Below are 18,146 nucleotides of genomic sequence, written 5' to 3' on the forward strand. Positions count from 1 at the left end.
AAACCATGTAGCACCTTCTGTTACTCTAGATGTTGCCGGCAGTTGCATAGTGGTATGGAGTAGTTTCCATATGAGGAAAGACTAAAGAGGCTGAACATATTCAGTTTAGAAAAGAAACACGTGGTTGGTGGGGAGGTAGAGACATGATAAAGGTTTACAAAATCCTAAATGGCCAAGAGAAAGTAAATAGGGCAGGGATGGGCAAAATACAGCCCATGAGACCATTCTATCCAACCCATAGGGCCACTAAAATTTTTTCCGGAATGTAAAATTTGTCCTTGGTTCCTGTCAAAAATTACAGGATCCAGGGACAGTAGGACCCAGAGGAAGCCCTGGTGGGCTCCTGCAACATCAGGGCCTGCCTGGCCCCACCTCCCAGCTGGAAGCCACAGCATGGGCGTCTGGCCTGGGACCATGTATGTGGCTGCCTCCATGTGGAAAGCTCAGGTAAGGGGCTGGGGGAAAGGGCAGGAAAGGAGCTGGTGCAGAGTGCAGGGAAAAGCAGCCCCTCCTCTGCCTCATGGTCCATGCTCCCTGTTACAGCCACTTGCAGGCACAGGCAGCCCCAGAAGGGCTGTGAGTGGCTGCAGTGCAGGGTGCCAGCCACAGGGCAGGCAAAGGGCTGCTTTTCCCCTGCACTCCGCACTAGCTTGTAACCCGGGTCCAGGCTCGCCCGTCATGGATGTGTCTCAGCGGCAGCAGCTGCTGTCCCCCCGCTTGCCGCGCTGGGCAGCTACTGCTGGGAGCTTATGCTACGGTAGGCTGCGGTGAGCGGGCATGGGAGCACAGGACCCGCACCGGTATCCCAGGGTCAGCGCCAGCAGGGCCCCGAGGAGGGCGGCAGGGGTACAGGGTCCCGGCCGGCAGGGGCTCTGTGGAACTGGGCCATCTCCCCCCACTCCCTGCTGGTGCAGCCCAGCCTGGCTCTACAGACCCCTGCCAGCCTGCACCCCTGCTCTGGACTCCACTGGTGCTGGCCTCTGACATTGGTCCCAAGACATTGGGACATTGGTCCCAAGATGGTGACAGCTTGCCAAAACTGGGTAAGCAGCCCTCTCCCCAAAATAATTGCCCACCCCTGAAATAGGGATTTGTTATTTACTCTCTTACAATACAAGAGCTAGCGGTCACAAATGAAACTAGTAGGTAAAGAGTTTAAAACTAACAAGAGGAAGTTATTTTTCATGCAGCATGTGAAGGAGGTGAGGTCATAGCTTAATAAGAGATCCAGAAGGGAACACTGAGAAAGGCATACTGGCCTTCTGAATGAGTTGGGGCCTGTGAATGCTGACCAGCAAAACTGCCTGCAGACATAAGTGGAAAAGTGACAGGAAGACAGCCTCCTTCCTGGTCTTGTAGATGGCCAGTTTTGCTAGAGTCAGAAGGAGGTTGACCAGGAGGTCCAGGGCTTGGTGGAACCATGGACAAGGAGTGCATAACAGAAAAGGTGCATTGAGGTGTGGGGAGAAGTGCAGCCAGAACCTGGGCAGGAAGTTCTGGAGGAGGTGGAAGAGGGGCTGCTACCTGGCACACTCAAGGTAGGCGTGCCCCAGGGTCTCCCTCTGCTGGGAAAATGGGCATGTGTTGGGATTTGTGTACCAGATGCACATTTGTAGGGGAGGCGCCAGATGAGGTCCCTGGTGGCTTGTGGGATTAAGGTGGAATACAGACTTGTCCGCTGGCCTTAGCTAGGCTGTCCCACCCCTTGTTGTTGGGTCAGGATGCGAGGACAGGATGATGGTTTGTGCAGAGCACAAGTATGTAAGAGCTGGTGGTAGTGGGCCTTTTGGAGGCAGACTGACTTGGTTATCCCCCAGACTGCTAAGATGGCAAGGCAAGGAGCACTGCAGGGCCTGCTGAGGCAGTGGCCTCAGGACTAGCTCCAGAGGGCAGGGGCTGCCCTTGCACAGGACCTGCACCTCTGAAGAAGAATTGTATCTAGCCCATGGCTGCCCTGGGGCCTTCTCCCTTCCCTGTGATATAGTCAGCTGCAGCAGCTTCAGGGGCCAGGCAGCCACTCCTCTCTCTGGCCCAGCACATCTTGCCCAACCCCTAGTGTACGCTCCAAGGCAGGGGAATGAGCTCCTGGCTAGGTTTCTGCCTTGCACCTCTTACCCTGTTCCCATTCATAGACCAGACAGCCCAGCCTCTGGTGAGATTTGAAGCTCAGGTATGGTTATCCCTGGAGGGGGTATAGGAAGAAGAGGGCCAGGAGCTGCGGGTTAACTAGGTCCTGGCAGTCCAGGTCCCACCAAGCCATGCCACGTGGACATAGCTGGAGTGGCTGGCGCAGCTCCTGCCAAGTCAGGCAGGAACCACTCCAGCTGTGCCCATGTGACCCAAAGCAATATGTAGGAACACAGTGTAGCACTGGCTTGGACCAGCTGTGTGCCAGGGACTCTGGGTGGGGGAGAGTGTGCAGGGAGAAGAAGGGAACACAGTGTGGGACCTGCCCAGCTGGACCCATATAATCCACAGGTCTGGCCTCTTTCTGCACCCCTTCCCCTACCCCGAGTCCCTGGTATGCAGCTAGGCTGGGCTGGCGTTCCGCTGTGTTCCCATGTGCTGCTTCAGGCCACGTGTGCAGCTGGCATGGCTCCTGCCCAGCATGGCTGTGTGCTGGGGACTCAGAGCAGGGGAGGGGGTGCCTGTGTGTATGTGTGCCTACATCTGCCTCTGTGCATGCGGCCCTCAACAGCTCAACAAAGCTCTTAAGTGACTGTCCAGCCCCAATAATTGCTCAACCCTTTACGAGATGGAGGTTACTGAAGTGGGCTGGCCTAGTGCTGGAGGAGTGGACTTGGGTGGTTTTCAGCATGAATAGGTAGATTCAGCCCAGCTGAGAGTGGTGTACCTACTGATCCTCCATCCCTGACAAAGGTGAAAGTGGCATGAGGGTGGTGAGCATGCCAGACGTCACCCAGGGAGTGGTCAGTGATAACCTCTCTGAGGACATCTGCAGTAGCATAGCTCCACTTCTTGCCAGTGTGGTTCTGCACCTCGAGGGTCACGTTAAAGTTCCCACTGAGAGCCAGGCACTTCTTAGAACTCGGGTCCCCAAGTTAGGCTACCATTTGCCGATAGAAAAGGTTTATCTCTGTCTCATATGTAAGGGTACAGGTGTTTACCATGGTGAGGACAAGCCCCTGTATTCAGACCCAGAGATGGAGCAGACAGCCTGGCATAACCTCAGTGGTGAGAATAACTCTCAACTGTAGCCTTGGGGAAGAACAGGGTCACCACCCCATAGGAAAGCTCTGTGAGGTTACTGAGAGAGACTTTGTCTCCCCACTCCAGCCATCAGTTGGCTTGGGTAGCTGAAGTCATGTGGGTCTTCTGCAGGAAAAGCACAGAGTAGCCCCCCTCCTGGAGGAAGGACACCTGCAGAGACTTGTCTGTCCTCCATCTCCATATGTTGAGGGTAACCACTCATTGATGGAGTGCATTGTTAGGCTTGGCAGGGCTTTTGCAGGAGGCAGTGCCAGCTGTGGGACCCATCAGCAATCCTCCTATCCTCCCATAGGTATAAAGAGTGTTGTGGAAACTGAGAGCTTACCCAAAGCTTTTTGGCATTGCTTTGCTTATGCCCTTTGCCTTCCCTCACCAGAGGCCTGACCAAGGGGAGGACTTGGTGGAAATCTGTCCACAGGTGTCTAGGGCAAGCTGCACCTTCTTCCTGGTGCACACCGTGCTCTCCAGGAATTAGAGCATCTCTTCCCTGGGTACTGCTGGGATCAAGAGCTCTGTTGGTTTTGTGAAGGGGACCATGGACTCCTGGTTATCCTCTTGCTGGTACTGTGGTTTGGCAGACTCCTCTAGGCTGCCTGGGATGGGGGGGGGGGCGTTTCCCCCTCCTCTGCCATCATGGGGACAGGCGTCACAGAACACTGCCTGTACCACTGGTCTACTACATCCCCTGGCACTGGGAGAGGGGGAGCTGCAGCAAGTTGGGGGGGGGGCAGTGTGGGGAGTGGCAGGCAAGCAGCAGTGGAGGTCTCTTAAGGGTACCCCTCAGGGTTGGAATGGTTTTCTGTGGGAGATCCCAATCTGTACTGGGGCCACAGGATGCTCTGGGGTCCGTGGTAGGTGGGGGTGGCTTTGATTGGGGATGAGGAAAATGGTTCAGGCACCTGGGTGGTGATGGAGCCCTTCATTTTTGCTTTGGGACTGCCTGCTGGAAAACGGGTAGTCGAGTTCAGTCCAGGCTATACATCAACTCTTTAAAACTGATATAACCATTGGGAGAGTGAGCTTTCTTTAACTAGTGTGATTCTTCAACCCTCTAATGTGGACACAGAATGGAGTAAGTTGTACCCATGGAAGGCTACCTTTAAACCAGTATTTCTGTATTCACAGGAAACAGCTGTACTAAAAGAACCATGTCAGTCTGTTGCAGTATTTAAATGTAAACATGCTCTTTCTCATCTGCAGTATTGAATGAGAATCTTACACAATTAGTGGTTGTTTGTATCTTTGCAAATATGACGTAATTAGAGTTTGGTATCTACCTGTTTATATTAGTCAGTGGATTGACTTAAATCAGAGAAATGTAAATTATCTCCTTTAACTGACTCTTCTTCCTTTTGTACTTCGGTTATTTTCTACAGAGTTCTCATTGACCATCAGTAAACATTAAAAGTTTCAGATTTATAGCTAAACAGAGTCTTTTACACTGTATTTGGTATGCCATTATGTAACCTATGAGGGTGGACTACATTTAAGAAATTATAGGGCTTAAAATGTACAGATTCTTATTTTACATCTGCTGAATGTTAGAAAATGGTGAATGTGGTATTGATTTATTTAGTAGACAGTTCTTTTGCTCGTGATTAGTGTCATGCAACTTCACTAAAACTAGAAATTTGGGATCACCCAGGTTAGTTCATTGTATATAGTGTTCCACATTCTCAGTTTTTATTCTTAAAAAAATAATCCTAGAATTTTTTGGGGTTTATCTTTGAAACAAAAACTGGGGTGAAATCAGGATAAAAGGAAGACAAGAAAAAAAATTGGTTTAAATCGGGGAAAAATTGGTGGTGATAGAGGGCGGGAGTAAGGTTGGGCCTGGGGAAGGGGTGAGGTGAGGGGTGCAGTGCAGCCCGTCAGCCACTTCTAGGGCTGCAGCAGAGATAAAAGTGTGGGGAGCTGTCAGTGGGTGCTGGCTGAGGGGCGCAACTCTTGCTGCTACTCAGCCCCTGGGGGGCTGTGCCAGGTTCTTCCTGGGGGGCGTGTGACCCTGGATCTGTGCGTGGGACAAGAGCGGTCTGCTGCCCACCCAGAGCACCGGGAAGAGCCCAGTACCACCACTTGTCTCAGCCTGCAGGGAGTGGGGCCAGGCTCTTCCATCTGCCTCCCCCGGCAGAGCTTGCAGTTCCCAGCACCTAGGGCAGGGCTGAATCTGGAGGCACCAGGGTGGAGCTTGGACCTGTCCACTCCAGGAGCATTTCCTGTGGAGCCCTGTGCCCCCAGGCAGTAGCTCCAGACACCCTCACTCAGCCCCTGTGCAGCCGCCGCCACCCCACTTCCCCACAAATTTGGCTGAAAACCTGTACCTTGGGTAACCGGCACAGTGACCCTTTCAGCTTACCAGCATCACCCGTTTTTCAGTTCAAATCTCTGTTAAGTGGCACAAGTGGGGAATAGGCCATTCCCCTCTCGTGCTGGTTACCAGGGATTTGAACTGAAAAACGAGTGTAAATCAGTAAAAAAATTGAATGACTTAAAAAAAAAAATCCAGGGAAGTTATCAGTGAAAATTGGTAAAATCTGAGAATGCAGAACACTAAGTATATAATACTGATAAGGGGCATAATGGTGTCTCCTAGAATCAGCCTGGATTCAACACCAATTCTCTCACAATTTCTCTTTTGTTTTTGGCAACCTGCAAAGGATCAGGTCCTTAATATAGTAGTACATGTAGTTACAAATATGATGCAATAGTGTATTCCTTCCCCCCACCAATTCTTTATATAGAAAGGCATGTGCCCTGTTGCTTGAGTTTTTGATAGTTTCATGGATGCAGCATGATTCTTTTTTACATACTATTTTAAGATTGTATAATTTGTTTAAAATGAAATCTGAAGTTAAAAGAGGGATTGTTTTTAAAAGAAAAATGTTTAAATAACAAATGCATCAAATTTAAACTTAAAAAGCTATTCATCAAAATTGCCATCAATTAAGAAAAAATAGTCTACTAAATTAAACTTTATGAACGTATTGGTTGATATTATATGTATGCGGGATGTTAAAGTAATAAATTTCAGGTTTGGCATGTCTATAGTTGAATGAAAACAAATAATGAAGTAGGCTATATTGTAGTAATTCTGTTTTATTTATTCTTTTAAGATGTAAATTGGTGCAATGAGTAAACGCAAGTCCAAGGATAGCAGCTTTACTAATGGAGAATGCATTTCTCAGGTTGGTAACTTCTTTTTCTTTCTATCCTTTCTGTTTTATTGACTAATTCACTGGCCTTGAATCTGAGATAGATATCCTCCAGTGACTTCCCAGATTAATTTAGTTTTCTTTCTTTTGTAGCTAAAGGAGCCACCATGTTCAAGTGGTGGAGGGCCTGATATTCCTTTTGATGACTGAGACGTGAACAGAGGCACCAATCAGATGCATACATCAGCTTACCACCTGATGTTTTGCTCTATTAAATGCAAACAGTTAGAGTACAAATAATTTATTTGTATTAGGAAAATGCAGGAGAGTAGGCCTGTGTTTAGTCAGTCACATACTGGAGGCAAGCTGCAGTTGCCCACAAATAACCCAGGCATCATCCATAAAAGCAAGCATTTATATAAGGAGAAAATCATATTGGGTAAGTCAGACACCATAAATACAGCAATCACTTCTTTTAATTTGTACAGTGAATTTCAGCCCAGGTGAGCTCCTGCTTTATTGCATGAGCCAGAGTAGGTAGGTAGCAGCTGCCTAAACTGGTTTCTGCTGGTTATCTATGTCCTCCCACCTCCACCATCTGGCTGCTAAGAAATCAGATGCATCTTGTAGCGTATTAACTATTCAGTAGCTATAATGTATTGCTACTCCCTAATGTTGCTACCTTTTAATACAAGATGAGTCCTTGTTTCCCTCCTGTCCCCACATCAGCAAAAGGGGGGAAAAAGTCCCTTGTCTTATATTTATATACAAGGGATCATCAATAACTAAATTGTCTATCATTAAACTACTGCCAAAGGCAGCATGTGCTCAGTAATGGAAACCAACTAGAAAGTCAATGAAATGCAGTCAGTACTGAGTGTGACTATAAAACACATGGCCCATAACAGGCAAACATGCTGATACCACAAGGATAAATTAGTGAAGCCAATCAGAATAACATATTGTAGTGTGTCCATTCTGCACAGTACCCTGGAGCACAGAGTCTTTTTCAAGTCATGGTGAGCCAGTATGTTGAATACATTTGGACTTCCTCTTCATTCCCACAGCTGAGCTTTTCCGTTTCCAATGATTCTTGTTTTTTCACCACCCTTAAATGTCTGGCAGACATCACGGAATGGAGCCCCAAATAGTTTACTGGGAATCCTTCTGTCACCCCCTCTTTCACCCTGGTGCATATGATTGGTGTGGCCCCACCCTCCATGAGGTGGGGCTGGAGCAGGTTGCCCTGTGCATATAATATTTTGAAAGATCCCAAGGCTTATGACAAGAACACCTGGTTCCAATAATGGGTGAAGGGCTCATTAGCACATGGATCCTCTGCGGGGTGTATCAACACATACTGAGCTGTGCTGAGCTGGGTGTTGTCATGGCTTGAAATGCTGTTGACAGTCCTTGGGCCCATCCCCATGAACCATATGGTAAATCATGAGCCTTTTGGCTTTAGACAGATATCAGGCATAGCTTGTACTATATATGGGTGGAAAATGTATTTATAGTGTACCTGTGCTAAAACTTGCAGCAGTTTCAAAAAAAGATAAAATGCATCAGTTCTGGATGAACTAACTCTATGGATACTATATGCAAATTACCAGAGGTTTATTTAAAGGTCAGTGTTTTCAGATTTGCCTTGAGCTTCCATGTGCTCAGGCAGAGCCAGGTCTGACTGTAAGGATGGGAGGTGTGGGCTGCAGGAAAAAAAAGATTTGGAGGGAAGAGGGCAAGGTGGGTACCTGACCCCCCCCCCCCCGATTTATTTTCTCTGCTGTAGCAGTTGGGGTGGGGCAAAGTTGAGGCAAACCTTCAACCATTAGATTCTATACCTGGAAAAATTATAATGACATTTATAAATTTTCTATATATAGAATCTAATTATGGGAGGGGGCAGCTTCTGTTCAGGGTCATCTTATTTTAGTAAATATGGTACCTTCAGCTACAGGCTTAGGCCTTGAACACACATTCATTTTCTCCTGGGGGAGTTGCTGCTTTCTTCTAGAATAAAAATGGCTGCTTCCAGAGAAACAACCTGGGAACAACCAGGGTTAAATCATTTCCAGGAGAATTTCTCCTGTCTGTACTTGCTGACAGTTTTTCTTGTGGATGTTAGACTTGTGGGGTTCTTTTGTTAGTTTTTCATAGTTTCTAGGGTTGGAAGGGACCTGAACAGATCATCAAGTCCAACCCCCTGCCCTAGCCAGGAATGAGTGCTGGGATCATAGTACCCCAGCCAGATATCTATCCAACCTCCTCTTGAAGACCCCCAAGGTAGGGGAGAGCACCACCTCCCTTTGGGAGCCCATTCCAGAACCTGGCAGCCCTAACCATAAAGTAATGCCTCCTGATATCAAGCCTGAACGTGCTCGCAATCAATCTGTGGCCGTTATTCCTTGTTATCCCAGGTGGTGCCCAGGGCAACAGACCCTCACCTATTTTCCACTGGTCTCCCCGGTAAGTTTATAGATGGCCACCAGAGACAGAACCTGCAACACACCTATAAGCTGGGGAACACCCTTCTCCCCACATCTTTGTGTCTCCCCTCTCAGTCTTCTCTTGCGGAGGTTGAATAGATTCAGACTCTTTAGTCTACCTTCGTAGGACCTGGCCTGCTGCCCCCTGGCCATATGAGTGGCCCTCCTCTGGACCCTCTCAACATTAGCTACATCCCTCTTGAAGTGCAGCGCCCAGAACTGGACGCAGTACTCCAACTGCAGTCTGACCAGCACTGCACAGAGGGGAAGGATCACCTCCCTGGATCTGCTAGTGATGCATCTGTAGATACATGACAAGGTGTGGTTAGCCTTACTGACTGCTTCCTTGCATTGGTGGCTCATGTCCATCCTGGAGTCAGCAATGACTCCAAGATCCCTTTCAGCCATTGCGTTGTTGAGAGGGGTGTTCCCTAGCCTATAGGTGTATTGCAGGTTCTGTCTCCCTAGATACAGCACCTTGCACTTGTCTGCATTGAATTCCATCCTATTCTCATCCACCCACCTCTGTAACCTGTCTAGATCTAGTTGGATTCTGTCCCTTCCCTCCAGTGTGCCCACTTCTCCCCACATCTTTGTGTCATCAGCGAATTTGGACAGTGTGCTTTCCACGCCTACCTCCAAGTCGCTGATAAAGATGTTGAACAGCACAGGCCCGAGGACTGAGCCCTGGGGAATTCCACTGCCCACATCCCTCTAGGCTGAAAACGACCCGTCCACCACCACTCTATGGGTGCAAGCATTGAGCCAATTTGCCACCCATCTGACTGTGTAGGCATCAATGCCACAGTCGCCTAGTTTTTTTGTTATGAGAATGGGGTGATAAACAGTGTCAAAGGCCTTCTTGAAGTCCAAGTAGACAACATCCAGCTCAATGCAAACATCCAAGTACTTTGTGACCTGGTCATAAAAGGAAACAAGGTTAGTCAGGCAGGATCTGCCTGCAGTGAACCCCTATTGGGTCTTCCCAAGGACCAAGGTGAGACTAACTGACCTATAGTTACCTGGGTCCTTCTTTCTCCCTTGCTTGTAAATGAGGACCACATTGACCCTTTTCCAGTCCTCTGGGACCTGGCCAGAGTACCACGAGCATTCATACAGCCGTGCCAGGGGCCCTGCTGTGACCTCCGCCAATTCCTTCAGTACCCTTGCATGAAGAGCATCTGGACCTGCCGATTGTATACTTGTCCACCCCCTCCAAGCATTCCCTAATTAGATCATCCCTGACCCTGGGCATGGTGTTGTATCCCCTGAGCCTGTCCGTAATCCTAGTGGGGGGTTGTCCCAGTCCCTGCTCAGAAATATGGAGGCAAAGAACTCGTTGAAAAGGTTAGGTTTTTCCTTTGCTGCAATCACCAGATTGCCAATCCTATCCTGTAGAGGCCCCATGTTACCTGGTGCCTTCTTCCTATGTATTTGAAAAAGGACTTTGTTATCCTTAATTCTGGTTGCCAGTCCTAGTTCCATCTCTGCCTTGACCTTCTTAACCACTTCCCTGCAATCACAAGGTGTCATTCTCCTTGGTGATTGCCACTTGCTTCTACTGATTGTATGCCACCTTTTTTGACCTCAGGCCTTCCTGGATGCCTTTACTGAGCCAAGAGGACTTTTTAGCACCCTTGCCCCCTTTGGTTCGTGTTGGGACTGACTCCCTCTGAGCTTGGAGGATTGTCTCCTTGAGGAACAACCACCCATCCTAGGCTCCCATCTCATTGAAGCTCTGAGTCCCCAGTGTGTCTCTTACTAATCTCCTTAGCTCATTTGAAGTCGGCCCTCCTGAAGTCAAAGACTTTTGCCTTACTGCTTGCTTTCACCACCCTGTGCTGGATAGTAAATTCCAGCAGACAATGGTCACTATTGCTTAGATAGTTGAGCACCTGCAGATCCCTCACCAGGTCATCGCCTGTGGCAAGGACCAAATCCAGGAAGGCATTTTCTTTGTTGGGATTATGTACCTCCCGGGTTAGGTGGAGGTCCTATATGCAGACTAAAAATATATATGAATGTTCAGACCTGGATGACTGATCCTTTCAGGAAACGGCTGGGTAGTTTAGGTCACCCATGACAACCACATCCCTTGTTCTTACAGCCTCTGTGAGCTGACCTGAAAATTCCAGGTAGATCCAGCTCATCCCCCTGGTGAGACAGTCTGTGACAGATGCCCACAATCAAGTCCCTTTCCGCATGACCCCCTTGCATTCTTACCCAGAGTGCCTCAGTTTGTCTCTCTTCTGAACCCATCCTGATCATCGAGGACATGTACTGCTCTTTAACATAGAGCTCTACCCCTACCCCTTTTCTCCCTACTCTGTCTTGTCTATTACAACCTGTAGCCCTCAATGTCTACTGCCCAGTCGTGGGTAGAATCCCACCAGGCTTCTGTAAGCCCAACCAGGTTTGGGTTTTTCCTAGCTAGCAGGAGGGCGAGTTCCTCCTGCTTATTCCCCATACTTTCCAAAGCTTATTAGAAACTACAATTGTCTCTGATTTGTACTTTCAATCTTCCTATTTATGTATTTAAAAATAATAACTAAATGCATTAGAGGTGAACCGATGTATCAGTCCATATCGGATCAGTTCCGATAAAAGGAAAGTTGACATTATCGGCAATTTAACATTTTTTGGTCGTTGTAGGCAATTAATGTCACTGATAAATGGTGTATGCATGTATGCAGCTGCAGCACACATGCAGCCAGGAGTATAGGCCAGCAGATTGGAGAGCAGTGTCCAATCGGTAAGTCTGGTGGGGGAAGGGGCAGGTGCTGCCTAGCCGTGGCAGGACACAGGATGGAGCTGTGGGTGGCTTGTCTGGGGGGGGCCCACCACTGCATGCACCCCTAGGGGAAGGTATGGGGTGTATGTGCCCCCCAGATTTGTTCACGGGGCAAGGGTGGTCTGCCTGCTTTAGGGTCAGGGGCTGTGCTGGCCTTTTCCTGGCAGAGTGGGGATGGGGTGGAAGGCAGCGGCAGTGCTGGGAGGAGGTTACAGAGGGGGTTATGGTCAATTTTGGGGTGGTTTGCCCACCCCATAGCCCCCTTCCAGTGCCTCCACCTGCCCCTGCCTGCCCCAAACGCAGCCTCCCTGCCAGGAAGAGTCCAGCACAGCCCCTGGCCATGATTCTGCAGCAGGCAGCCTGCCTCGCCTTGCACACAGATCCAGGGGCCACATGCCCCCCATGATTCCCCTAGGGGCGTGTGCAGTGGCAGGGACCTGCACTCCTCCCCACCCCCCTGTGCCCCCCGGACGACCTGTCCACAGCTCTGTCCCCCACTCTGCCCCAGTCCTGTTCCCTCCCTCACAAGATTTCAGTCTGCACCCCACCACAGACATACTAGCCAGATGCTGTTCTCCCAGCTGCCGGGCTGCATATCAGCTGTTGGATTGGTATTGGCTAATATGGCTGGTTAATAATCAACATTGTTATTGGCCAAAAATTTTTTTATTGGTGGACCCCTAAAATGTGTGCCTGGCTAATTCAGTATTCCAGATTTATCTCTTCCTTTCCATGTTTATGAACTATAAACATACTTTTGGGTTTTTCTACATTTGCATTAGCTAATAATACAAGTATTTTAGCATAAAATCACTGACTCAGCTTTTGACTTGTGTAAAACTGCCATGGCAATTCATGCACATTCAGAACAGGAAGGTAATCAGCCTCGTAGAACAATCTGTTACAAAAACTAAGCTTCTTTAAGAATCTCTTAAAGAAATGGTGGTTCTCTGGACAAAGTTTAACTTTCCATGTAAACAGTATGATGGGGAAAAGCATAGAATATAACGTACGGCAGCTCTTGTCATTTAGTGGCGTTTGCATTTAAACTATATGTTTTATACGTAAAAATGTATTAAGACTTGGTATAGTTTGAGTACTTATATAATGTGCCTTGAGTATTTCATAATATTACACACACATAATTTGCAATGGGTGTTCATAATGGGTGTTCAAATTACACCACTTCTTAATAACATTTTTTGCTACTGCATTCACTCCTCTGGGGTAAATCGTTGTATCTTGGTCTCAATATCCAGGAAACTGTGTTATCTGTCTAAATCAAACTGACCTCTGACTTACTGTTATGGGAGATGGATGCAACAAACTATGAGTAGAAAGTTTCTTTTCTGTGGAAAGGCTACCAGATGCCTTTGCTACAAGTAGAACTTTGCACTTGAAGGCAAGTGCAAGCTGATCTGCCTAGTAAATAAGACCCTGGAGAAATGTAAGGATAGCTTCTACAGGCAGCAGACTTATTCTTTATGGAGGAAAGAACAGGGTTAGAAAGGCATCGTTAATGTTCTCTTCCCCTCTCTTAGGGTAGCCAACTGCCTCATGTCCTTCTGGCTGTGTTCTTCCTGAGCCTGTGCCTTGGCGGTACTTTGCTGTTTTTTCTGCTCAACCCCTATCACCCAGTTTCCTGTTTTTATTATTATTATTTTTTATTGGTCAGAAAGCAGGAGTTCAGCAGGACTTGGGGAAACCAAGGGGCTAGAAACAGATTCAGAAGGGCTAGACAAAGACTATTTTGACTTTACTCACTGAGTAGGGGATTAAAAACATGATGGGGTAGTGGTCTAGAACGCAGGTGCAGAGAACATGTATTAAGAATTCAGGCAAGATTCTGTTAATTGAAAGGCCACACAATTGCTTTCTTTAGTTTCACTCTTGCAAATGTAAGTATGTGGTAAAGAAAAGGTTACAGGTAGCTTGCCAAGTAAGTCTGTTACTTAAGAACTTCTCAAATTTGAATATTCAAATTTAACACCAACTACATTGAAGAATTCTGTGTATGACTAAGCCCTCGGAAAGGAGGTATCGTAAAAGATATGCCAGAGGCTTCCTTATTGTTGATTTAAGGTAGGCTTCATGCATTCAAGGACAGCAGTGATGGCATTTATCTTTGAACCAGGCTAGATGGAGGTTTCTTCGACATCGCAAGGTTTAGAGAGAGAAACCAAATGAAAGAACTGGTTGTGATGTATCAACCATGCCAGAAAAATGGGAGGAGATTGTATCCACAAGAACATTGATAGTAAGATTTGAGACTGCTCTAGAAAGCAGGGTTGCTCTCTGTGGCAGTACTGTGATGTGAAGTTGTTCAGTATCAGCGTAGAAAGCTGGGAGGAGCACACAGAATTCAGTCTGATCTGGAGAAAACATCTGGTACTGGATACAGCTCAGCATGAAGCAGCTTTGATCCAGGATGGAAGCAAAGTGTGAAAGAACACAGCATGCTGTAAACTTAGACTCCAACTCAGACAATATATGGATTTGTGAAACATGTAACTAGCTATGTCACCCTCAAATTGGGCTTGTCAGCTACAAACTGATTCGCTGGGCATTTGACTAGACCTCTCATGTGTATACCATAGTCCAGAGGATCAGCCAGGTTGGCCCGTACCTCGTGCATATAAATCTTTGGAGGATCCCAAATCTTTGGAGGGGTCATGACAAGAACACCTGGTTCCAAACATAGGTCAGGGGCTAATTTAGCACATGGCTCCTTTGTGGGGTGTATTAGCACATACTGAGCAGTGCTAAATTGGTGGTCATCTAAGTACTGTTGTTTTCCCTACCCTGGTTTTTGAGACCTGAATTTGATTTGGCCAGTCAGGATAATTGACAAGTGCTCCATCTGCTCCACACCCTAGTCTTCCCCCCCACCCCATACCCCTCCCCAAAAAAAAGAAAGAAAAGAAGAACAAATAGTTGAGGATATTGGATGTCTTTCTTGTCCTCCCTCCGTTCTCTGTAGTTTTTCAGTTATACAGGTATACCTTGGAGATATTGTGGGTTCGGTTCCAGACCACCGCAATAAAGCGAATATCGCAATAAAGCAAGTCTCATAAATTTTTTGGTTTCCCAGTGCATATAAAAGTTATGTTTACACTATACTGTAGTCTGTTAAGTGTGCAATAGCATTGTGTCTAAAATAAAATGTACATACCTTAATTAAAAAATAATTTATTGCTAAAAAATGCGAAGTGAGCAAATGCTGTTGGAAAAATGGCGCCAATAGACTTGCTCGACGCAGGGTTGCCACAAACCTTCAACTTGTAAAAAACGCAATATCTGCAAAGCGCAATAAAGTGAAGCGCAATAAAATGAGGTATGCCTGTACATAGGTAGTCTAAAAGCCAGTTCGAGAAGAAATCTTTCCAAATCTAAAAACTTGTGCTCTTAAGAGTCCAAGAAAACTGTCATGCTCCTTCTGCCTTTCCTTACTTCATCTTCCTTACTTCATCTGGTGGATTTGTAGTTTTATTGGTTTTTTCAGTTACTGGGCACAGATGTTTTAAGCCCTTCTTTATTATAGCTCAAGCTTGTTTATATAATTTCAGCTTTATGTGCATGGCCCAGCATATTTCTGCAACTCTCTCCACAGTTCTCCACTCAGAAATGTATTAATGAATAATCTAAAATGAAGATCCCATAAATCATATTGGCCAATCTTGACCCCCTATGACTATCATGTATAAACATGCACAATTATAACTGTATGTCCCATTGCTAAAGTATATCTGAAAATGTACACATCAGAATAGGATATTTTTTGTATTTCTCTAACGTGTAGGTTATGGCAGGACAGAATGTTCCCAATTGTTATGATCATAGCTGCTGTTAGTTCATACTTGGACAACTGACTTGTCCACATTAACTTTTGTCACTGTGACAGATGAGCACCGATGCGTGTGGCTTTAAAAAAAATACCTTCTGTTTATTAATCGGGAAAGCAGTTATCATCTTCATCTAATTGACTGATTCAACTTTGAGCAATACTAGTAGTCAAGCATACCTTAAGTGAATCACAGAAGGTATGCATTGTGCTAAAATGAGGAGCCTGGAAGGCAAAAAAAGCACAGTTGATTAAATGGTAAGAAATAAAATCATAGGAAAGTAAGGCTGAAAGGTCATCAGTTATCATGAGGTCATCTAGTCCGGGCCCCCCCTTGAGGCAACTTGGTCAGGGATAATCCTTTCTCAGCCAACTGTCTGTCTGATCTACTCATGTGCAATCTCCATCCTTGGAAACTCTCTAGGTAGCCTGTTGTAACACCTGACCATGCTCTTAGTCAGAAAATTCTTCTTAGTGACCAACCTAAACTTATCCTGTTTCAGTTTGGGGCTGTGGCTCCTAGTTCTGTACCCCATAGCCTTTCTTCCCTGGGTATCTCAATCTTTCTTTATAATAACCCTATATAATCATGTATTTGAATGCTGTTATCAATTTTCTCTTCTCCAGACTAAACAAACCTAGTTCTCTTAGACTTCCCCTCATAAGTCATGTTTCCCAGACCTCTAATATTTTTTACTGTTTTTTGCTGGACCCTTTCCAATCTATCCAACATGTTTCTTGAAGTGCGGGGTCCAAAACTGGACACAGTAGTTTTAAGTAAAACTTCACCAGTGCTTAGTACAGCAGAAGAATATCTTCTCTTGGTTTTTCAAGTGACACCCTTGCTAATAAAACCCAATATGCTTTTGGGTTTTTTTGCAGTAAGAGCACTCTGACTCATATTCAGTTTAGGGTCTATAGTAAGTCCCAGTTCCTTCTCTCCAGTCCTGTAGCCTAGCTAGTCATTCTCCAGTCTGTACTGTGTGGAATTATTCTGACCCAAGTCTTGCACTTACCTTTCTTGATTTTCATCTCATTGATTGTGGATCATTTCTCCAGTTTATTCAAACTGTTCTGAGTCATAGCCCTACCTTCCGAAGTATGTACTGCTCCAGACAACTTGATGTCACCTCCATATTTGGTAAGTATGCACTCCATCCCATAGTCAAAATAATTAGTGAAGATGTTGAACAGTACCAGACCCAGGACAGATCCCTGCAGAACCCCACTTGATACTTCTTCTCACCTTGGCATTAAGCTAGTAAGGACTTCTTGTGGAGTATGATGATCCAACCAGTTATGTATCCACCTTACAGTATTTTTTCTTAGTCTGTATTGTCTTAGCTTGTTAATGAGACTGTCATGGAAGACAGTGTTAGAAGTAGGGATGCACTAATAAAGATTTTCAGGCCAATACTGATGGCCGATTTATTAACGAGCCATATCGGCCGATACCGATCTGATTGCCGATATGCAGCCCTGCAGCTTGGAGAGCAGCATCCCTCACTATCCCCCACTTCCCCCCTCAGACTTACTGGCCGGTCGCTGCTCTAGATGCTGCCTGGCTGCATTCCTGGCCGTGTGCATGTTGTGGCTGCACGCTTGCACGCAGCGTTTATCAGTGACATTATTAGCCACATCAGCCAAAAATAGATGATTGCTGATACTGTTAATTTCCGTTTTATTATTGTTAATATGATATGGACTGATGTATTTGTGCATCTCTAGTTAGAAGCCTTGTTAAGTCAAGGATATCGCATCCAATTCTCTACTTAGTTCCTTCCCATATAGACAGAAATCAGGTTAGGCATGACTTGCTCTTGGTGAATCCATAATGGCTGTTTCTGGTTACTTTGTGCATCACAGCAGATTCCTTGAGGACCTGCTTCACAGTCTTACTAGGTGTTGAAGTCAGGCTAACTGTAGTTCTCCAGATTCTCATTTCTTCCTTTTCCAAACATCCAGGATCTCACCTGATTTCCCCAACTCCTTGAAGAGGATAACCATGGCTCCAAAATTACCTCTGCTAGTTCCTTTATGTTCAAGGGCATATCCATTTCAGGATGCTAGCATTCTTTAGTTTGTGAGACGGGGTTGGGAATTTACCTACAGCAGAGCCTACAGTTGGCTTGAAAATAAGTGTGCTAAATTAGTTAAAAGAAACTAAAAGTTAGAAGAAGAACTTCTTCATATAAACATACTAGCAGTTTGGTGTGCCATTACTTCATGACTTCTATATCAGATGTTGCCAGAGTCAAAATGAAGATGAACAACATAATTTCTCTGAATCACTTGCCATCCAAAAAGATACTGAAGAGAAATACCCATCTGTCTTAATTGGCACTTGTTCATGAGTGTCCTCAGGAGGGTGTTGGAGCCAGTAGTTGGAAAAGCAACAGATTACCAATATTAGGTGGTATTCATCAAAAAAATTTTGAAATAACTTAAGGGGATGAAAAGCTAACAAATGGATGGTCTTGCATGACCTGACTGATATACTGCCAGGTTGAAGAGTAGTGAACTTCACATAAGAAGACTGGAGTAATCTGAAAATACAATCACAAAGTTTTAGGTAGCTGAGAAAATTGGTTGAATTGTAATTAAATAGAATTAAAAAAAAACTTGGAAGGGTATTATTCCCCCCC

General features: G+C 46.1%; 1 protein-coding gene across 4 annotated transcripts in view; it reads left to right on the forward strand.

Moving 5' to 3' along the window:
* ORC4 (origin recognition complex subunit 4) overlaps positions 1-18,146 on the forward strand; it is a 64,629-nt gene that overhangs the window by 9,439 nt on the left and 37,044 nt on the right. For 3 of the 4 annotated variants that reach the window (XM_090045810.1, XM_090045809.1, XM_090045811.1), the window contains one exon: positions 6,345-6,416. In XM_090045810.1, the coding sequence (XP_089901936.1) occupies positions 6,360-6,416 (57 nt within the window). In that variant the 5' untranslated portion in view covers positions 6,345-6,359. Of the gene's footprint in view, positions 1-6,344; positions 6,417-6,680; positions 6,823-18,146 lie in introns of those variants that run through there. The other variant, XM_090045812.1, reaches the window with a different exon arrangement.

Source organism: Crocodylus siamensis, chromosome 4 (assembly GCF_052110815.1).
Source record: "Crocodylus siamensis isolate JL-2025a chromosome 4, ASM5211081v1, whole genome shotgun sequence".
NCBI classification, from domain to species: domain Eukaryota; kingdom Metazoa; phylum Chordata; order Crocodylia; family Crocodylidae; genus Crocodylus; species Crocodylus siamensis.